The 23714-nt window shown below is 36.9% G+C and overlaps 1 protein-coding gene across 4 annotated transcripts in view; it reads right to left on the bottom strand.

Annotated features, from left to right (window-relative positions):
- Positions 1–23714, bottom strand: part of pacsin1b (protein kinase C and casein kinase substrate in neurons 1b) — a 45045-nt gene that overhangs the window by 14772 nt on the left and 6559 nt on the right. Inside the window, exons 1-4 of one of the 4 annotated variants that reach the window (XM_007234288.4) lie at positions 17603–17693; positions 5513–5642; positions 4041–4197; positions 1458–1693 (exon numbers count right to left, since the gene is read on the bottom strand). In XM_007234288.4, the coding sequence (XP_007234350.3) occupies positions 1458–1693; positions 4041–4197; positions 5513–5572 (453 nt within the window). In that variant the 5' untranslated portion in view covers positions 5573–5642; positions 17603–17693. Of the gene's footprint in view, positions 1–1457; positions 1694–4040; positions 4198–5512; positions 5643–7639; positions 7662–8071; positions 8400–17602; positions 17694–23714 lie in introns of those variants that run through there. The other 3 variants (XM_007234286.4, XM_049479492.1, XM_007234287.4) reach the window with 3 other exon arrangements.

Below are 23714 nucleotides of genomic sequence, written 5' to 3'. Positions count from 1 at the left end.
GAGTTGATTTTCACTCTCAAGTGTAATTTTAACTCATTCAGATTTAAATAGTGTTCAGTGTTGGAGTGACAGAGTTGAATATTTTAGTGTTAATCCCACTAAACCCAATAAATACTGGCCAACACCACAGAGATTTAATTAAACTCCGCCCAGTTAAACACGTCATTTGCATAATGGGTGTGTCCCTCAGATCCTAACTATCCTAACTATCATCAGTGTGAAATCTTGCCCACCAGGGCTCCCTTCCATTGGGTATTGTGTTATATTTTGTTTAATGGTTGTTTGTCTAGCCAATATATTGTAGGCTATAAGAGCAAGTTACCATCCTTTGTACAGTAAATTGTGATAAAGTGTTGGTAAAGCACTAAGAAATACAATGGAAAATTACACGCTAACCTGTCCTGAATAATAATTAAATAATAAAAAGTCCTATTAATTGACCAGTCTTCTTCTCTTTATAATTTTTTAAAAATCTTTTCAGTGTTAGTGTAACAATTAAGGGAGTTAAAGAAATACAAATGTGAGTTGAAAAGGAACTCTGGCAAGGTGTTAAATGTTTAACTATTTTGAAAGTGAGGGCTATTTTGAGAGTGAACTCCCTGAAAAATAGTTAAAATCAACTCTGTGGGAGTTAATTTAACACTTGCCTTTCTGCTGTGTACATACTCCAAACGGTGTAAAATTAACACTTTAGGTGTTGCTATAAACACTAATGAACAACACTAGCATAAGTAAATAGTACACTGCACAGTGTCACATTAACACTAAACATTTAACACTGCTATCAGTGTTATTATAAAAACATAAGATATTATTTATTGAACAAAAAAGTGTTAAACAAACCAGAACATGCTTTATATGTTAGATTCTTCAAAGTAGACACCTCTTGGAATTATCTTCTGGAATGGCTTTCACTTAACAGCTGTGCTGAACTCGTCAAGAGATAATTACTTGAATTTCTTGTTAAATAAAGAAAAATAAATACTTTAAGAAATGAAGGTCAGTCAATCTGAAAAAAATTCAAGAACTTTGAAAGTATGCTGAAGTGCAGTCACAAAAAGACCATTAGAATGTTATGATGAAACTGGCCCTCATCAGGAGCACCCCAGGATAGGAAGATCAAGAGTTTCCTCTGTTGTACAGGATAAGTTCAAGTTCAAGAGTTACCAGCCTCAGAAACCTCAAGTTAACAGTTTTAAAGATAGGAGCACCTAAATGCAGCTTCACAGAGTATTTTGGTTTGTTTAACACTTTTAAGTTACTACATGATTCCTTACGTGTTCCTTCATATTCATATGACTTCAGTATTTATTCACAATGTAGCAAAAAATATATATACTGTACACTAAAATTAAGCAAATCAATCAATAAAAAGTTGAAGAATTGTCTAAACAAAACCAATAACTGAATATACAGTTATATCAGTGATATTATGAATATAATTGACTTTTTTTCACCTCTTTGAGTTTTTTGGCCCACGGTTTCTGTGCCTTTTTAAATCCTTCTTCTGCTTCTTTGGTCTCCTTAAAGCCTCCCATGATCTGTTTGTGGTAGGAGTCTTTCTGCCAGTTTTTCACCTTCTCCAGGTCCTCATTCAGCAGATTGTTCTTCACCTCCTGATGGAGCTCGCTCACCTTCTCCGTCTCTGTCATCACCGTGATCCATCCTCGCTCCACCGTCCCGTACTGAGGCCCTGAATCACAGAGAGAAGACTTTATATTAAAAGGCAGCCCTAGTGTATATGCTATAGTGCACTAAAGTGTTCTTGAAGCCACATTATTATTAATCAGTATATTTAATGAGTGCTAAAATGAAACAACGTTTTTTGTACTTATTATACTTTAATTGTGATTGTAATTGAATTATTTTAAATATCCTTAAGTAATATTTAAACATTTAAACTGCTTCATGTATGTAACCCTATATTTCAAATATACTTACAGTAAAAGTATAAGTTAGAGTATTACAACTGTATCACTATTTATTATACACCAGGTATATTTGAAATGTGCTAAGAATTGATGTTAAATATATGTAATCTATTTACATTAGAGTACAAATATGTTTCTTGTTCCTGTAAGTTTGTAAGTAGCACACTTTTAGTATATTTCGATAGGTATAAAATATATATTTGAACATACTGTACATCAATTTTATCATGTTACAAATTTACTTTCAATTTTTTTTATTTAACATTTAAATGTGTTATTTAACACTGTATCCTATAATTTACTTTCTAATTATAATTACAGAGCATTGAAATACATTTTAACAGTTATATTAATGTAATAGCTAAATAAATATATTTTTAAAACATTTTAACAATGTAGTAATTTAATTTACTTTCTAAAAAGTTACATGATACATTGTACTTTAAGTGAACTACTGTAACAGTTGTTTTTAAGAACAAAAAAAATACAAAAAATGTACAAAAATATATTTGGAAATAAATATTTTATAATTGTACTGAATTACATTAAACTAAAAGTGCATTTCATATAGTCTATTTATTTAAAATACACTATATTATACTTATGATCAAAGTATGATCAAAATTTACTTTCAAACATTTGATGAAAGTATAATATTAATGTACTTTTTATATATTTTAGGTAAGTACATACATCTGTAAATATGTTTACAGCATACTTGGACATTTCTCAATATGTTTTAAGTACAATTAAGTATATATTTTTTTAACCAGGGAGGTCAACCTAAACACAAAGCAAGTTTTAAGTTAACCCATGGAGGTGTATGTGTGTCACAGACCATTTAAAATATGTGTAAAATGTTGTTTATGCTGGTTTATAACAGGTAAAGGTGTGAAAAGTATCTCCATTCATTACTCTGTAGGTAGAAGTATAGATACTAGGGATTAATAAAATACTTCTGTAGAAGTTGAAGAAGAATCAACTCAAGCTGATTTTTACTCTTTAAGTAAAAGTACTCTAAAGTACTGGTTTCAAAACTACTTAAAGTACAAAAGTAAAAGTAAAGTAAGGGGGGGGAAAATAAAGTCATTAAGAACAAAAGCACAAAACAATTTTTTCTAAAAGCCATAATGACTATATTGTTAAAATATTAAAATGTTAATGTTGATAGTTTAATTTTGGATTTTGCACTAGGCTGGTCCCTAGTGTTTCAGCTGCATATATGCTGATTGTAAATGAATGTATTTTAGTAAAATTTAAATATAGATGTTTGCTAGGTGATTGCTATGTGGTTGGTAAGGTGTTGCTGTGGTATCCATGCTATGGTTTCCAAGCCAACGTAAAAATCAAATTAAAAAGTTAAAACAGTATAATACAAATTGGTTAGCAATAAAATAATTAAAAATGGAAAAAAAAAACTAGGAAAAGAACTAAAACCAGAAATTAACGTTTAAGAATAAATAAGATTAAGTAAAGCCGATGTGTGCAGGTGTGATGGATCACAGTATAAACCAATAGGGAGTTAGAATGGTATATGTTTACACTTCTCTACATCCAATCACAATCAGATTCACTCTATCTGGATTGAGAGATTTATCTGGATAGGGGTTTTATTGAACGATGAGAAGCCGGAATGAAAACCAGCTGAAATTAAAATGTTTTTAAAATGTAGAAAGTTCAGATAATTGTGTGAAAATGCAAAAATAATTACATCAGTAAAGTAGAGATAACCAGCATTTCTTCTTAAGTATTTCTGCTTCATTACTTGTTACTTGACATCACTGCTAGCTGATAAACACACCTGCCAGTGACTCATTGCCTGCTGAATGGGCCACGGATATTGATTTTATTGATTGCGGTGTGCATGCAGGGCAAGAACACGCAGATATTTAGTGAATACAGTAAGAGAATACATTTGCAGATTATGTTTTTATACTAAATAAGGGGAAAGTATGTATTTAATTAATTATAATTTTATTTATAACATCTTAAGTAAAAGCTCTGCTGTCACAAGCTCTCTCTACACTACTACCATACTGTGCTGTCCGTTTACAGGCCCCCCTCTTCTGATATGAAATTTTAATACTGGCTCATGCCTGGATTCAGCACCTTTTTCCACCAGCTGTCTCCATCTCTTGGACCAGTCTGTTAGCTGCTGTGCGTAGGCCTTCTCAATTTTGGCACGCTCGTGGATACAGTTCATCAGGTCATTGCAGAGCCGGTGACCGTCATCGATCCGCTTCACTGTGCGCTTGTAGTTCCCAACCTGAGAAACAGAATGAGGGAGGAGATAAAACCTGAACACTACAGCAGTAATTCTTCCAACTGAACCCAACCAGATAAACACTAGTAAACATTTCATACACAGTAGTATTAAGGCATTAATTATAAAGCAATGGACAAAAATTGAAATAAATAGTCACTACTACCACTGTTTTGTACCAGTGCAAGGTACATTTGTCCATTCCTACATATATTTATATATATTTGGTGAAACAACCCTGGATTTTAATCACAGTTTTCATGCATTGTGGTATGTTTCCTCCACCAGTCTTACACACTGCTTTTGGATTACTTTATGCTGCTTTACTCCTGGTGCAAAAATTCAAGCAGTACAGTTTGGTGGTTTGATGGCTTGTGATCATCCATCTTCCTCTTGATTATATTATAGAGGTTTTCAATTTGGTAAAATCAAAGAAACAGAATTATTTTAAGTGGTCTTATAACAGTAGGTTGTACAGTGTCACAAAGGTACCACAGACTGCATGAATTGAGTATTGTATGTTGTGCTTTATGTAGAAAATGTGAAAATGTATGCAAAATGTATGCAAATTGTTTTGGAGAAAAAAATGCTCAGATGTCATTTATCAAACAAATGTACAATCTATTTGTGTTTCCTCACAATTAAAGATACTCATTTTCATTTTATAAATGCTTTGTGATAAAAAAAAAAAGATTGGATCTGCATTTATTGGCTGGCTTGTGAAACCACAACGACTCACAGAAGCCCATACACTTTTTTTCAGCTAGCAATCTTTTTTATGCTTGTTATGATGTTTTATTTGGCCATAAAACATTGAAACTACACATTGAACTATGGTAATACATTGCTAACTGTCATTTTTAATAAGGAAAATACTCACATTTGTGGGTTTCTTACCAGTGACTCTCATACCCCTTCGTTTTAAGTGTGCATCTGAAAAAACTCTGTATGATGAATCTCTGAGCGAACAAGCCCTATTCCTTCCCCTAACCTAACCCTGTGGCCTAACAAGAATTAGGCGTGCACACGCAAAACAGAGGGATGGGGTAGGGGTAGGGGTAAGTGGTGAAATGGGACTGGGCCTTACAACTAGGGTGGACATGTGTTTTTCCCAACTGTTATTTGAGAGAAACTTCAGATTTGTCAGTAAGATTCCCCCATCCTGGGGTCATTATTAATACACATGAATGAATATTTGATATTTTGTCCTGTATTAGATAAGACAGTGAGAAGAACACAAATCTCAGGTAAGTAACACTTTTGTGTCCAATTGCTAAATTATAAAACATTATCTGGAAGTTGGGAATGAATAACTGACCTCCCAGAAGCTGTCTGTGGCCTCGTCAGGCCCTGCAGTCTCGTCGTAGGCACCGGACATGCTGTCAGGTTTGGCAGAACAGGTTCGAGACTGGAGACGACTGCTGCAGCAGAGCCGAGTTCACCATGCACTGCACAAAAAACACAGTAGATAATAATGTGAGAATCAGAGAAAAACAGTGAATAGAGTTCTTTATTTATAAGGCATTTTAATTTAGGTTGATTAAGATGCCATATTCTGTTTAGGCTTTCAGCCAGGACAGTAATTAGGGCTACTCACACATACATTGCATAAGAATACACAATGCACAAGATATTCTGCACTAAATCATCTTATATCATTATTTATTAGCTAATTATCGCGTCCTGCTTAAAATGTACAACATTTTGTTGCTCAATTTACACTTTATTGCACACCGCCTGCATGCTTCCATTCTTAAATGTATTCTATATACACACTATAAAAATAAGAGACCACTTCAGTTTCTGAGTCAGTTTCTCTGTTTTTGCTATTTATAGGTATACGTTTGAGTAAAACAACAACAACTCCCAAATTCCAAATACAAATATTGCCATTTAGAGCATTTATTTGCAGAAAATTATGCAGAGTTTCCAGACCTCAAATAATGCAAAAACTATATAAAAAAATTCATATTCATAAAGTTTTAAGAGTTTAGAAATCAATATTTGGTGGAATAAACCTGTTTTTTAATCAGAGTTCTCATCTTGGCATCATTTTCTCCTCCACCAGTCTTACACACTGCTTTTGGATAACTTTATGCTACTTTACTCCTGGTGCAAAAATTCAAGCAGTTCAGTTTGGTTTAATGGCTTGTGATCATCCATCTTCCTCTTGATTATATTCCAGAGGTTTTAAGTTTGGTAAAATCAAAGAAACTCATCATTTTTAAGTGATCTCTTAAGTATTACTTAAATATATCGCAAGCAATATAAAGCAAGGCAATATATTGCAAATGTTTAAAACTATCCTATTTATAAAATCTGAGGTAAAGAAAAGTTGACTTTTTATCCAATTAGAGATGCTCCATCACTCTGGAACAGGGTAAATCTGAACTTTTCACTACACAGAAACTTGTTCCATTGCTACATTGCTTAACAACTGATTTCTGAAATTTAGACTTTTTTTAGAGAAGAAAACTCCACTAAAAAGTATGTTAAGACATAAAAAAATAATTCTATTATGACACTTTAATTTGGAAGAGTAAATTCTTTGAAAATCTCATGAATAATTCCATAAAAATACTAAGTAATTTCTCAAATTCTTATTTAAAAGAAACCTGTATCATCATCGTTTTGCCTCAGGTGGCTGTTTTGAGTGAATGGAAATGAAAGCGCCTGATTTGATCAGATGACATAATTGAATTATCCAGGACAGACAACGAAGCATGCTTTGTGATTTAAGAGCAAAGGGGGGCGGGGCTCTTTTAAATCACATGTGGGGGTGCATTTGACGGGGGGAGGGGCAAGCAACAGTAGTATTTGGGTCAGTCGAAGCCGATAAGGTAACACACTTTCCAAGAGACAAAAGAAGGGGGAGAAAAACAAAGAGGAAAATGAGCCGTGACCCCCGTCTGAGAGAGAGGGAATAAGAAAAAGCTGAAAAAAAAAATGCGGGGAACTGTAGTGCCTTCGCAACCTCATGCTTGGTTAATCCACTCTAGTGGTCCGGGGGGAGCTTTTGTTCAGGAACTACACAAGCCTCGCCGGTTTGGCAGACAAAAGCAAGCAAAGTGTAAGCGTGGCTACTAAAACATCCCATCTATTATCTTGCTTAGCTCACAGCAAGGGCTCATCTCTGTGCTTCAGGCGTTAGGTCTGAGGGGAAATCAGATTTTAAAGAAATGCATGAGAAAAGAAAAGGGAAATCATATTTAAACGTATTAACATTGTGTTGGATGGTAATATCCATGATGAAGAAATCAGTGAAATGACTGTATTTCACTTTAAATGACTCTTAAGATCAAAACATGGGTGTAAAGCATCATAAAAGACAGCTTTTTTAAAGTACTAGCATCATGTTAGATCCATTTTAAAACATGCATTTCAACTATTTTGATTGCATATTACAAATTTAACCTAAAACAGTAAATGCTGATTCTTTCCATACCTTTGTTAGCCTTTAGCATGTGATGGAGTGCAAATTCATCACATCGTGAGGCATAATAATGCATTCCCAATGACTTAAAATCTACATAATTTACAATTACATAAACACAGATCTTAAGCACGCATAAAAACAGAATAAAAAAGGCCTGTCTGCCGCAGAAAAAAAGCAAAAGCATGTTCCATGAGTGAGTCACGCTCCCCACAACCTCAGCTTTAGCTTTCACTTCATCACAGACAAAACACAGCCCACCAGCACACCCAAACAAAGTGCCCCCCCCTACACCCTCCACCCTACATCCTTCCATTCACAGCACATCACATTCACTCTCAGCTCTCAGACGCTGCTTCAAAAAACAAGACCAACGGCACAGAAAACAAAAGAAAGGCTACAATTTCAACAGAGCAGCATCACACTGACAATAGAAGCTCTTACCAGATCTCCTACATCAGAGCAGAGCAGATCCAGGCACATGAGGCTTTTCCCTCCTGAAACCAACCACTATGACTCTCCTCCAAACAGAGCAATGACTGTTCAGACCCTCCTCTTCTTCCTCTTCTTCCTCTTATAATAATCAGACACTCATCCACCTAAAATCATCCACCTTAAACCATCCACATCAAACCGTTGGAGTTACCAGATCCCTCCAGCATGTGGTGCAATCAGAAACCAGGCTTCTAAAGCATGTTTATGTCTGTGCTGTTGTGAGAGTGTGTGCGAGTGCATGCGAGTGTGTGTGTGAGAGTGTGTGAGTGAGAGTGGGTGTGTGCATGTATCTGTGTGTGTGAATGGCGGAGGGGGAATCCAATCACGTTCTGCTCCAGCAGTTCTGACAGCATAGGGCAGTGGGCGAGAAAGGGGCGGGACACCAAGAGCCTCTGTATGCTGTGTACTGCCAATACAGTATAATAAATGTCTATCAGGTTCAGTTTATGTCAATATTTTTTGTATTGCATGTCAAAATATCTCAAAATTGGTAATAGTTAAATTGATGAAAGGTTTTAATGCACGATAGTCCAGATGGTGGATAAGCAGCTTCAATCAAGTTACAAAGAAATTCAAGCTGACCTGCAGGCTCAGGGTGCATCAGTTTCAGCGCAAACTATTTGTTGTTGGGCTGCATGATAGTGGAAAAAAATGACATTGCAAATGTTCTATATTTGATTATAAATATCGCGATATTAAACAATGCAGGGCCCATGACGTCACCAGCCCCACCCTCACCCATGCGCTGTCTCGTTGCATCGGGACCATTTAAGAGCTGAGTCAGCACCAAGCTCTCAAAAAACAGCAAAACAACAGTAGTTGGCCCTTTAATCAGGCATTTAAATGGCTTTTTAAAAGGTAAATAAGAGCGTTTTTCTGTGATTTAAAGCATTAATTCATCTGTAACTGGAAATATCGGCTCTGCAAAACTGTGCTGGACTGAGGTGCACAGCTTTCGACACGTGCCCACGTTTACAAGCATGTGCCCAACCATGTAGATGGAGGCCATGCGGCTACCTCGTGTTTACTCCTTCTCAGGCAGCAGCAGCCTGTCACTCACACAGACACAGAGACAGCGCTGTGTATCTACTTCTTGTGTCAAGAATCAAAACATGACATGTTTGATTTAATTGCCTTAAGTGACATTGCACGTCCTGCCATGTGACTATCGCATGCACACATTGCGATGCAGTTTGCCAAAACATAAGGAAGCCAAAATTCTTCTGTGAAAACACACAAGATTAAGAGAGCTTTTTGGTAAAGCACATCATTCTACTGTTGACCAAAATGGTGGAGGTTTAAAGATGTTTTGGACTTGTTTTGCTGCCTCTGGCAATGGTTGCCTTGACTTGGTGTATAAGGCATCATGAAGACTAAAGATTACCAAAGAATTTTGGGTTAAAAAATTAATGTTGATTAAATTTGGTAAAATTCTGTTTATTCTGTTTAATTTTTAAGCATTTTAAACAGGGCTGGATTTTTTTACAAGACACGTTTTTCAACCAAACCATTTCATTCAGATAGAAGGAATGTGAGGTCAGCACACCACTTTCAGATAACTTATCTGATTTGTTCAGATGGTGTTCAAAGTCTGAGAGCAAGAATGTAATGCAGCTCTTTGTCTATTAACTATATAAGGTTAATTATGCGGTCAACTGAATACATTAAAGTCTGATTCAACCTTAACCTTTTCTACACTGACTTTATTACATAACTAATATAACATCATGGCAAACTTGTAAAAAAGTAAAATACTGACCTTAATCGATAATTTCCAGCCTAATGTAACAGTAAATCATACCCTCACAAGAGATGATTTAAAAAAAGCTGTAATCCTCAAGATGTCTTTATGCAAAAACAAATGTTTAGTAGACAAATAAGATTTTTTTCAGGAATGAACACGAGGTGGCCGCTTGCTTCCATCCACATGGTTGGGCACGTGCTTTTAAACGCACACAGATATTTCCAGTTACAGCTGAACTCACGCTTTTAATCCCAGAAAAAATGCATTTATTCACCTTATAAAAAGCTATTTAAATGCCTGATTAAAGGGCTGATTACAATTGTTTTGCTGATTTCCTCGGGTTTTGAAAGCTCGGCGTTGACTCAGCTCTTGATCGGTCCGAAAGTGAGACAGCACACGGGTCGTCATGGGCCCTACATTGTTTAATATCGCAATATATATAATCAAAAAAAGAACATTTGCAATGCAATTTTTGCCTATATCGTGCAGCCCTAGTACTGTATTCAGTATTGACTGTCAAACAAGCCGAAGAAGAGTGAACGGATGGGTGTGTGTGTGGGGGGGGGGGGGGGTGAGGTGGAGAGTGTGTAGTAGTGATTGATCACCCTGCCAGCTTTGGGAAGCGTAGGCAGTGGTGAACAGACAAACAGCCCAGAGGCAGCCAGACCAGCCATAGTAAAATTCCACTGCAGCAGCACAGTGACCTAAACACAAGCATGCTTGGAGCACACACACACGCTGACAAACACACACACACACTCACAAACACGTACACAGCACTGGAGCTTTGAACACATCTTTGAAAGGAAAAATTCAGTCCATACACAAGAATCTAATGCTTTACCAGTTGAAAAATTGTGCATTACAAATTGTGCATTGTGTGTATTACTCCCATGTAAAACATACAGTTGATCAAATTAAATCATCTGAAACACTGGACCAGCTCAAAATGATGAGTATCTGATTGCAGAGCTCTTTTAGTTAATACAGTTTTTTCAGTTCTCCTAACTCACATTTTTACTAATGCTAATGGTAATAAACAAACTGAGGTGGAGCCCACAGACTTAAACATTGTACATAATGTTTAGTAATTTCAGCTGCAAATCATTTAGTAATGTTTTTTTGGATCTGAACTCAATTGTTGATCAAACTAAGATGCAAAACTTTTGACTAAACTATGCACCAATCACAAAATAATAATTACAGTGTTGGGTCCACTGTGATATATTTCTCTGTGATCGTAGCTCATAAAATTAACCCAGTTTGTATCATGTAATATTTAGATACTGATATGGCAACACATATTTACTTTTATATATTATTTAGCAAACAAACAAAGCGTTAAACAAACCAGAATATGTTTTAGATTTGAGATTCTTTTAAAGAAGCACCTCTTGCTTAGATGATCTGGAGTCACCTAAAATGGCATTCAGTTAACAGCTGTGCTGAACTTGTCAAAAGTTAATTACTTGAATCTCTTGCCTCTTAATGTGTTTGAGAGCATCAGTTGAGAACTATTCAACTAATGGGGATTTTGCAGGGTTGCTAGATTCTTTCTGAGATTATTTTATTATGATTTATTATAGAAAAACTCTTGCTCACTCCACAGTTCCACCAGTTTCTTCTCCTTTTCTAAACTCCAGGTGAACCGTGGTTTCCTAGCCATCTCTGGAGTCTCATCCATGTCCGGTTCCTCAAATGTAGCTCTCCTATTGGTTGTTGACATTGTTCTTTTCACTATTTGCGTCAAGACTTAGGATAATATTAAACACATTTTATGTGAACGTCAGGACGAAAAAGACTGACTTAAACCTTTAGTCTTCACCACCTTACACTGATCGGTCCAAATGACGCCACCGCAACTTGACTGTAGCAAGATTTTATCCTGAAATTGTACATTTTGTCTGCGACAGTGAAATTGCTTGAAAATCGTTTGGTGTAATGTCAGCATAAGAAAAGAAAAAATGACTTTAATAAATGAGTCAGTCAATCCAAAAAAATTCAAGAACTTTAATCAAAAACATTATGATGAAACTGGCTCTCATCAGGACTGACCCAGAAAAGGAACAGCAAGAGTTTCTTCTGTTGTACAGGATAAGTTCATCACAGTTTCCAGCCTCAGAAACTGCAAGTTAACAAGTTCCCCAGATAAGAACACCTAAATGCTTCAGATTTAGTATTTTGGTTTGTTTAACACTTTTAAGTTACTACATAATTTGTTATGAGTTTCTTCATAAAGTAAAAAAAATAAAAAATAAGAGACTACTTAAAAATGATGAGTTTCTTTGATTTTGTCAGATTGAAAACCTCTGGAATATAATCAAGAAGAAGATGGATGATCACAAGCCAGGAGTAAAGGCATAAATTTATCCAAAAGCAGTGTGTAAGACTGGTGGAGAAGAACATACCAAGATGAATGAAAACTGTGATTAAAAACCAGGGTTATTCCAATCAAATATTGATTTCTGAACTCTTAAAACTTTATGAATATAAACTTGTTTTCTTTGCATTATTTGAGGTCTGGAAAGCTCTGCATCTTTTTTAATATTTCAGCCTTATAGAATAAAACAACAATGTTTTACTGATTCAGAGCTGTATATAGTATTTGACAATCAAATACTGTATACCCAGAAGTCACCCCTAATACATATAGGACTTGACACACAATAATCTATGATGACTGGATCTATATTATAACCTCTGACACCTTAAACTGCTGCATCACTGCAGCACCCCCTCCGCTGCAGCATTCATGTTGCTGCAGATCAATGCACCCAAGGTCACCAAAGCTCCCGCCGCTACTGCATGCATCCACACTGACAGGGAAACGACACCTGCTCTAGCTCATGAGTGCACAGCCAGCTCATCTCACTCTCCTCAGGGTATCGCATTCGTCATTCCCCGACCCGGCCCGGCTACCTGCTAACACTCTTAACCCTGCTACTGTTTCACCGATAGGTTGCTGATAACCAAAATCAACAGCGATAGATTTCACTTCAAACACGTTCCAGGTGCTGAAAGCTAAAGAGGGTTAAACGCAGGGCTCACGTTTTAATGAGGATTCCCGAAGTTCAGAACCCACCTTTCTGGACCAGACGCTGGAACGCCACTTTTCCTCGAGAGTCGACCACTGCTGGCCATGTCATATCCTCTCCTCTATATATAGACCTGGCCACTGATCAATTATTCAGGCTTTCTGTTACCTGATAACTGCATCAACCAACTCTGGACTGCCTGGAGACACACAGGAGGTCAAGGTTCATTGCATTTGAGCCAGAGGAGCCATCTTTCCTTCCCTATTCTGAAGATCTGATCATCTCCAAATTGAGTTCTCTAAAGTGCTCTAAGGCTCTAATGAGATTTAGCGAATAAGAGTTAATTAAGAGACGCAACAGTGAAGAGATTGCAATCGCATTGAGTAGATTAAACTACCAATGACTCTACACTGAGCCACATTTGTATTTGCTTATTTGCATCAAAATCATTCAATGAACTCAGCTTCCAATCACTTCCATATTCACAGGTATATAATAATAAAAGCAGCAGCTAGGCATGCTGGGACTGCTTCTACAAATATTAGTGAAAGAATGGGTCTCAGGCTCTCAGGAGCTCAGTGAACTCCAGCACAGTGGTACAGTGATAGGATGCAGCACCTGTGCAACAACAAGTCCAGTCGTGAAATTTCACTACTCACTACTAAATATTCCACAGCCAACTGTCAGTGATATTATAACACAGTGGAAGAGACTGGGAACGCATGGATGAAGGAACATCACCTCCAACTAAACCTCTCAAAGACTGAACTTCTGGTCATACCAGCAAAACCTTCTATTCAACACAACTTTGCCATAACCATTGACTCTCTCTCTCTCTCTCACCGACAAAGGTTGCTAGGAACCTGGGTGTCATGGTTGATGACCAGCTTCTCTTCACGCACCATGTGGGCTCAGTTGCTCGATCCTGCCGCTTTGCGCTTTACAACATCGGAAAAATTCGACCGTTTCTGACGCAACAGGCCACCCAACTCCTGGTACAAGCTGTGGTAATCTCACGCCTCGACTACTGCAATGCCGTACTAACTGGCCTCCCGGCCTGCGTAGTAAAACCACTACAGATGATTCAGAACGCAGCAGCACGTTTGGTCTTCAACCAACCAAAACGGGCACATGTCACTCCGCTGCTCATTGAGCTCCACTGGCTACCGGTTGCTGCTCGCATCAAATTCAAAGCTCTTACAATCGCCTATAAGGTGATGACAGTACAGGCTCCTTCCTACCTGCACTCGCTCCTGAAGGCTTACGCTACCTCCCGGCCGCTGCTCTCCTCCAATGAACGTCGCCTCACTTTGCCAAACACTCACACAAAGCAATCCAGACTGTTCTCATACAGAGTTCCCCAATGGTGGAACAAACTACCTTCCACTACCAGATCAGGAGAATCTCTCGCAATCTTTAAGAAACTCCTGAAGACAGAGCTCTTCAAAGAGCACTTACTCTCCTAACACCTCTAACAAACTAACTAACTCTAACCTCATCTCCTTCTACCTCTTCTCTACTCCTCTATCCCATTATTTCCCTCTGACCTCCTTAAGGCCCTATCTATAGATGCTTTATTTTTAACTTCTATTATTTTTGTACTTAACCTCTTCTATTATTTGCACTTCAATATTGTAAGTCGCTTTGGACAAAAGCGTCTGCCAAATGTAATGTAATGTAATGAACGACAGTGACTCTGTGCTCTGTCAGTGTAAAATAACAGAGCGGGGTCAGCGGATGCTGAGGAGCATAGTGCACAGAGTTCACCAACTTTCTGCAGAGTCACTACACCAATCACTACACACCTCCAAACTTCATGTAGCTTCAGAGTTCATCATCACTACACACCTCCAAACTTCATGTAGCTTCAGAGTTCATCACTCACTACACACCTCCAAACTTCATGTAGCTTCAGATTAGATCAACAACAGTAGAGTGTGGAGAGACTCATGGTATAGAGTTTTCATGGCCGAGCAGCTCCATCCAAGCCTCACATCAACAAATAAAACAATGCAGACCAGCGCAGGATACTTTTGTGGTGGGAACTGTGCTGTTTAGATTAGTAGGTGTTCTAGGGTTTTATATAATATGTGGATTGTGGCTATAGTTCACTATATAGGTCTTTAATTTTTTGCACTATATGGCGCACATAAAATCCTTTAATTTTTCCAACAACTGACAGTACGCCTTTTAATCTGGTTTGCCTTATGTATGAATTTTACCAGTCAGGTTGTAAAAAGCAATAAAGCCATTCTTTCAGTAAAGCACTAAGGCTGGAGCAGTATTAGCATTAGCCGCTAACTGCAGCGCTAGCTCTTTCGCCATACTGAGGTGAGTATATCGGACAGTAGTCTGTGTTTACCATGTTAAAACAAGTTACATGGGCATGGACAAACCGCTAGCTGATAGCACCCTGACTTACTGGAACACTCAGGGTTCCTCAGTGTAGCGCTATCGGCTGGCATTTATTAGCACTAAGGGCTGCTAACTGTGGCTAGCACTGCTGCTAACCACACTAAAGTACCAAAAATCTTACTGTTAATAAAACAGAAGCGCTTTAGCCACCCAAATAAACAGTTTTTAGGGGAAAAATCTGTGTAGATTAACTTCTAACACTTGTTTGTCTTTGAGAGATAATGCTTTTAGCACCGAGACCTGCTAAAATTAGAAGTGACTCATGGGACACCCTTGTTCCTTACTATTGTTGCTTAACATGTGCCTTATAATGCGGTGCACCTTATGTATGAACAAATACAGTATCGACTTCAGAACACCAGAATTCAGCTATCAGCTCAATGTCAGCTAACACCCATATCTTTATCCACAATAAATGACTATTGGTTAGACATTCTTCACATATTAAAATGGCAATTAACAAGGTCATCATCATATTAGCCTTAGCCCTTATCAGCTCAGTGTCCGTAAAGCCAGAACAGACGATGCTTGACCTTCCCTGACTCTCTTCACTTGATCATGACATAACGTCCCTCATCACCCAGATAAACCAAAAAAACAGACTGCAACTATAAATAAACACACAAGTGCCACAAGATACCGAAACACAACACGTTAACACACTAATTCTATCAAATCTACCCCCAGTCCTGCAAACCACAGCACAGGACCCAACACTGAGAGAATTCCCAATGATCCACAGGAGAGTTATTATACCCAGCTGCACACTCAATCAATACACAATTGATTAAAGCAACTCTGAAAGGTGACAGCAGAGTAATAACCAGGGAACCAATTTCCTGACCAGCAGACGAAACTCACAACACCCTTGGGAGAAACACTCAAATTCCAGAGTGAAAGTGGAGAAGTATGAAGAGAAGTAACAAAGTAAAGAACACCAGAGTCCTGATGTCTAAACAAAACCAGACGACAACAAGAAACATGAGGAATACAATCAAGAGGAAGATGGATGATCACAAGCCATCAAACCAAACTGAACTGCTTGAATTTTTCACCAGGAGTAAAGCAGCATAAAGTTATCCAAAAGCAGTGTGTAAGACTGGTGGAGGAGAACATGATGCCAAGATGCATAAAAACTGTGATTAAAACCAGGATTATTCCACCAAATATTGATTTCTGAACTCTTAAAACTTTATGAACATGAACTTGTTTTCTTTGCCTTATTTGAGCCATTTCTCATTTTCTACAAATACATTTTACTCAAACATATAAATATAAATAGCAAAATCAGAGAAACTGATTCATAAACTAAAGTGGTATTTAAATTTTTCTAGAGCTGTAAATGTATATTTATACACAACATTCCTAATGCTACAACAGTTTGAACAGTCAAGAGTCCAAATATACATCAAACTAGATGCTGCTAAATACAAATCCGTATTTAAACCTACAAGAAAAGGGCTAATTTAGCAGCTCTATGAAGTTAAAGTCACTTTATCGATATACAGTATCATGAAATGCTCACAAAGTGCATTTCAAATAGTGTAGAAAAACTGAAATAAATGAATTAATGAAAAAAATACATTTTTTGGACAGCAAATATAGGCAACAATACTGTCTATTACGATATTCTTTCTTTCTAAAGTTGGCTGCATTAGTAGTTCCACAAAATGCTTTTAAAACACTAAAACTAAAAGTATACTCATATGTATTTTGTCACTGTCCAGTGAAAAACATGTATCTCCAAAACAAACTTGGAGATAAAACCTTCTTCTTAACTATCAATGGAAGTCAATGTAAAAAGATCTTATTTTAGGTAACTTACCAAATAACAATAGGAGATAATCAATTACAAAAGGCAAAAATATTGTTAATAAACATGTTACACTGCTGAAAAAATATAAGGAGATTAATTGATTTTTAGATAAATCACGGTTGCTCCATGTTACATTTTGTAAGACCACAGCTAATATGTCTGGATTATTGCATAAACTAAATCTAAAATATTAATATAAATGTATATTTATAAGCAACATTCTCAATGTGTGAACAACTGAAAAAAAAAACACTTATCATTTAGATTTTAAAATTAGCCTTTCATTTACATTTTACATGATCCAAATGTAAATTTCGCTGGATAAGAACATCAGACAAATTCTGTAAATGTAAATCATTGTAACAATAATATTAAAAACTCTAATATGATTGTTTTATATTATATACTCTGGTATGAATGGTATAAATGTAATATATTAGGTGATTGTTTTTATAGAGATGATGCCTCACCTGAGAATTCCAGACTAAAAAAGGAAGATCTGCTGCAGTTCCAGCTGATAAGTGTTTCACAGCTCAAATGCTTTAGTAGACCCGTCAAATCCAAGAGAACTGTATACCACACCTTTCTGCCAATGCCACACACACAAACAGGCACACCTACATACTTATCCAGACTGGACTTTGATAACCCTTCCAGGGACATGCCAGTCCATCAGTAATTAACAGACTGAAGACTGAAGCTCCTCCTAGCTATAAATACTGACAGTGTCTTAAAAGGACAGAGCTAAAGCAAAGAGAGCTGCTCTGTGGAAAATATCACCTCGCCCTTTCTGAAGAAACCATCTCTCCTCAAACAAACACAGGAACTCATTCATAATGCTGATCATAAGGAAACGAAAACTAAAGCTTTGGGAAACATTTTCAAAAACAAAAAACTGCAAATAAACGGAAGCAGTTTACTCAATGAAATAAACAGTTTTCAGTAGAGAAATCTCTGTAGATTCACACCCAGCACTTGTTTGACTTTAAAAACAAGTCTTTTTATTACAGTTTCAGACATCCCAAGTTGCAAAAGTTGATTTCAGGGAGGTTAAGACCCCCCCTCCCCCCCAAAAAAAAAAATTGCACACACACCAAAGGATAACGAAACTTTTATATTAATTAATTTTACTTTTTAAAAAATTAAATTTAGAGTATTCAGAGGTGAAATGAGTTTTAAATATTTTTCTTTTTGGGAGGCTCTGCCTCTGCTTTCCTTTTTTTTTTTTTTGGAAAAAAAGCATTTATTTGACAAATAATGACAGTTACAACATCACAAAAAATTGCACATCATCAAAAACATTTCATGTCATATTAAAATAATTATTAATAATGCCTCCGCCATGATCTGCTTTCTCTCACTCACAACAAATCCCGTCCGAGAGGGGGGAAAAACACTGCCCGCCCACACTAAAAACTGATTGGCTGTCTCACAGACTTTTTGCAGAGAATGGGCCAATCAGAACCCTCTCTCTTTTCTCTCTCTCCTTCCCACACGCGATTAGAGAAAAAAAAGTCTGTGGCCTGTGTGCGCGTTTGGGGAACTCGTTCTGAATTCCGGGAGATTATATGTGACTCGCGGGCATCAGAGAGCCACTACCGAAATGCGGGAGACTCCCGCAGCTTCAGGGAGACTTGGGTTGTCTGCAGTTTTGTTTACCTAGCTTAGCTTTACTTAACTTAGTTAGTTACCCCCCACCACCACCACCCAGCAGTGAGACCTGCAAAATTAGAATTTCCTTATAGTGCCTTATAGTGCCTCATGAAAATGCGTCTTATAACCTGGTGCACCTTATGCATGAAAACAGACCAGAAACCAGACGTTCGTTGATAGTGTGCCTCGTAGCGCGAAAAATACTGTACCATAATAGGTCTATTCTTCTTTAGTGTTGCAATGTTAATAAAACATCATTCTGAACAGATTTTGCTCATTCAAACAGCCTGGAAATGTTTTTAAAAAGCTCAGTTTGGCTGGGCATGGTTGGGTACATGCTTGTAAACACATGCGTGGAAAGCTGTGCACTTCAGTCCAGCACAGTTTTGCAATGCAGATATTTCCAGTTACAGCTGAATTCACGCTTTCAATTCCAGAAAAAATGTTTTCTTATTTACTTAAAAAAAAAAAAAAACATTTAAATGCCTGATTGAAGGGCTGATTACTGTTGTTTTGCTGTTTTCCTTTCCTTTGTTTTGAGTGCTCAGCGTTGACTCTGCTCTTTATCGGTCTGGATGCGAAAAAAAACATTTGCAGTGTAAAATTTTTCCAATATCGTGCAGCCCTAGGCAGAAAGTGCACGGGCTCAGGCTGGGTCAGGATGGATTTTTTTTTTTTTAGGCCTGATCTATGCTCAAACTCCTAATCCAAGTACAGTCATTCCAGTTCCTGACACTGATACTGTACATCACTGTGCAGAGCTGTTGTGATTTATTCATGTTAAACCTGGCTGAGTAACGGCTCTGTGGAGGGTGAGGGCTGCTACCAGGAGATTCTGACTCATGGATTAAATGAATAGTCTGGCAGGCTGTTCTCCAGCAGTGAGGGCTCTTCTCCCCGAGGCAAACATGCTGTAGTAGTTTGTTACATAACCTCAGGCAGTGTTGATTACTGCCTAAAAACACACACAAACAGCAGCCAGGAGAAACGTATTCATACGTTCATTTCGTTCATAACCTCTTCGTCTTTGTCTCTGAGGATATGATCAATGCATAAATAACCTAAATCTGAATGCAGCACAGATCTGAAGCCTTGGATAAGGCTCGGCCAAAAAATCGATATATCTGACTGTCCTCTTTCAAGTGTCCTCTGCATCTGTTTGATAAGCTCAGCTCCACAGATCCAAGAAATCAATGAGAAAATACAAGAAGCAAGCTCAGACAAAAATGTAATAAAAAAAAAGTTCAGTACCATTTAAAGGTTTGGAAAAAATCTTATCTTTCAATCATTTTATTTTTTTTTCTATTAGTTTTCTACATTGTAAATGAATACTGAATTCATACAGACGTATGAAGGAACACATAAGGAATCATAGTAGTAGTAACTTAAAAGTGTTAAACAAACCAAAATACTCTGTGAAGAAGCATTTAGGTACTGTTAACCTGTCTTGGGGCAGTCCTGATGAGAGCCAGTTTCATCATTGTAATGTTTTTGATTGTCTTTTTTTTGCGGTGGCTGCACTTGAGGATACGTTTAAAGTTTTCTTTACTTTGTCGAGTAGTTTTTGCCATAGTATGGATTAGAACTGTATATTAACTCTGGCTAGCAGTATTAGCAACGCGCTAGCTTTAAGCATTAGCTAACCCAATGTTGTCAATATTACACCTAAAAGCTAAAATTAATTTAAACTAAAAGCAATTACCATTACATACAGCATGTAGCTATTTAGCATTAGCTAGGTTAGCTAATGGTGGCTAAAACCTTAACTTTCCTTCAATATTAGTAATGTTTCCCTCTATCCAGTTGCTGTATCCTTTTAACAACACTGCTTTTGATAATCAACATCCCTCTTCAGCCCATTTTTTTCTACATCCTTAATTTTAAATGTGGTAATAGCCATTGTTGAGAGTGAACTTGCTTCTAGGTCTTCCCGTTACAGCTTCAATTTCAATTAAAAATGGCGGTCGCATGATTTTTTTTATCATAAAATATCAGAGTAGTGTCTATTGTTTTTACATTAGAATTTCCTAATCTGCTGAGTAAAATTGTCAGGGAGATCATAAGCATTAAACACGAGGAACCTGCAGTTTTATTAAAGGACATTAAACGGTGATACAACTTTTACTTTTAAATAGTGCTTTAACTATTATTATATGATTATTTTGCAATAGACTAATCTGATGATTATTTGTTTGATTGGTTGATTACTTAATTATTATTTCTGCCATGCCCTTCATCACTTTAAAATGACAGAAACAGATTTAACAGATTTAAATGATGTCTTAATGTGGACAGATTTTAAAAAGTAAGGAATCTGTTGTGTTTAGGCGTTTCGAAAACTACTTATACTTTTTTTTATGCTTTGTAGGAGATCTCGCGAGATTAAAACGTGACGATATTTCTCTGCAAGCTTTGACCTGTCTCGCGGGAAAAAAATTATTTAAGTGTGGACCTTTTTAGCGGGATCTGGCAACACAGCAGAAGTGCAACTACGTACTGTTTGTGGTGTATGCAAACGTAGGGGTGCTGATACAAGCATAAGCATAGTCTTAATATGACTGGTTGTAGTTTGCACTTATTGTTTGCACTATATAAGACCTAGAAAAGATTTACTTTTTATTTTTTGTTATTACTCTTATTTCTATTTCTTATAAAATCAATGTGTTAGAGAAACCAGTCTGTTAAGTTTGCACTATATGATTTTGTCAAATAAGACTCTAGTTTTCAAGCCATTTTTCATTTTTGACGTTTGCTTTAAAATTTTATTTTTAAATCTCGTCTCGTCTCGTTTTCGTGAACCCAGTATCGTGTCTCGTCTCGTCTCGTGATATTAGTGTCTCGTCACACCCCTAACGCTTTGTGTTGGAGAAAGAGAGAGAGAGAATCAGTACAACGAGAAGAGGGAAGGGTGACAGAGTGAAAGTTAGTTATGAGATTTAATCCATATTTTAACATAAATAAAAAGTAACATACCTCCTGAACTAAGCTGTAACATCTCAGTGTGTGTATTGTTAAATGAAACATGTTAAAAACAAAACTTGTTAAATGATAAAACAATAAAATGTACATTTAAAAAATAAATCCTTACATATTAACACGCTAAATTTGACAGCACTAATTAAGGTCCTTCTACAGATGCTGTATCTGAAATGCCACTGACTGAAATCTCATTCTGAGATGACTCACCAAAATCCATAATGTATTCTGCGTGCTCCTGCTGCATGACAAACAAAGCACTCGAACCCCACAGGCATGCGTCATCTGCTCCAACCTCAGCTCAATCTGCTACCAGTCATCAAAATAACCAGCTATTCAGTCCTAATCAGAAGACAATCCAAATATATCAAAATAGCAAAAGAAGATAGAGAGATAGAGAATAAAAATAGATAAGTGATGTACACAAAGAGTGTAAATTGATTAATTGTGCAGAAAAGTACTGACCCAGATCTACATGACCACAATAAAAATATAAATGTATATTTGCTATCCAAAATGACCAACTGAATTGTATCTATAGTACATGCCTACTTAGAGATTTTAAGTTATTAACCCTTTCAGATCTGAATTATCTCCAGTGCTGAAAAAATGCACAGAAAGTGAAACTCTAATACTCTACTAGCTTTTTTATTTCCATTGCATTAGACGCATGTGTGTAATATTTTAGAGTTCATATTGACCTTTTTGTTTCATAAACCATCCATAAACAATAAAAAACATAATAAACCACACTAAATTAGTAAAAATTAGCTGTTACTTTGCCTCGGTTGCTCTAGTACTACTGTTTTTCCAGTGCATCGTTTCATTGGTTTAAAAACGTGTTTATACAGCTCTCAAACAGTGTTACGTGCAACAAAACATATAAAAATAAAGAAAATACATGATGTCCATTGTAATTGGTGCAGGAGCTGAAAGGGTTAATCAATACGTTCTCTCTCCTCCATTATTAATATTTCAGCCATCATACATTCAGATAAAATAAAAAAGCATTTTAAAACTAATACAATTAACTAAAAAAACTACCTTAAATCAATCTATTTTTAAGTAGTTCAGCCAGTGTTGGCCAATTGAAGTAGCATAGAGAGTCGTTTGGTACTTTTCCAGCTTATAATACATTTTTCCAGCAAATATCGGTTTAAAATACACTGCCTGGCCAAAACAAAAGTCTCCACCTGGATTTAACTAAGATTAAAGTATGTGAGGTGGATGCTACAGTTAATCTGCAGGTTTAAGTTCAGCAACAGTATGTGCTGAAAGAATGAGGTCAGCTGACTACCTGAATATAATGAATATAGACCAGCTTATTCCATCAATGGATCTTTTTCTCTTTTTCTTCATATTCCAAGATAATAATGTCAGGATTCATGGGGCTGGAATTGGGAAAGAGTTCAGGATTCAGGGAGCATGAGATCATCATTTTCACACATGGATTGAGAGAGAGTTCACCACAGAGTCCAGATCTTAACCTCATTGAGAATCTTTGGGATGTGCTGGATGGAGAAGAGCTGCTTTGTGCAGTGGTCAGACTCTACCATCATCAATGCTGCTGCAAGATCTTGCTGAAAGTTGAATAAATTAATGCAGCACTGGATTGAAATAAAAAATGTGACATTGCAGAAGCTTATTGAAACAATGCAACGGCGAATGCATGCCGCAATCAAAGCTAAAGGTGGTCCAACCAAATATTAGCGTGTGAGACCTTTTTTTTGGTTGCATCCATAGCAACAAACACACAAAGCTTAGTGCAGACTCTGGTCCAGACTTAATACCAGGCCTACAGCTTCATCTTGGTCTATGAAAACAAGATTCTTCTCAATGAGACAACACACCAGCCTCATCTCCATCTAATTTCATAAGTGTAGTTGGTAGTTAGGCCACAGATGGCTCAGAGGCTGCGGGGTTCATCGGGGTGACTGAAAGGTTGCTGGTCCT

Source organism: Astyanax mexicanus, chromosome 5 (genome assembly GCF_023375975.1).
Source record: "Astyanax mexicanus isolate ESR-SI-001 chromosome 5, AstMex3_surface, whole genome shotgun sequence".
NCBI classification, from domain to species: Eukaryota; Metazoa; Chordata; class Actinopteri; order Characiformes; family Acestrorhamphidae; genus Astyanax; species Astyanax mexicanus.
This window is presented reverse-complemented; position numbering and strand designations above follow the sequence as displayed.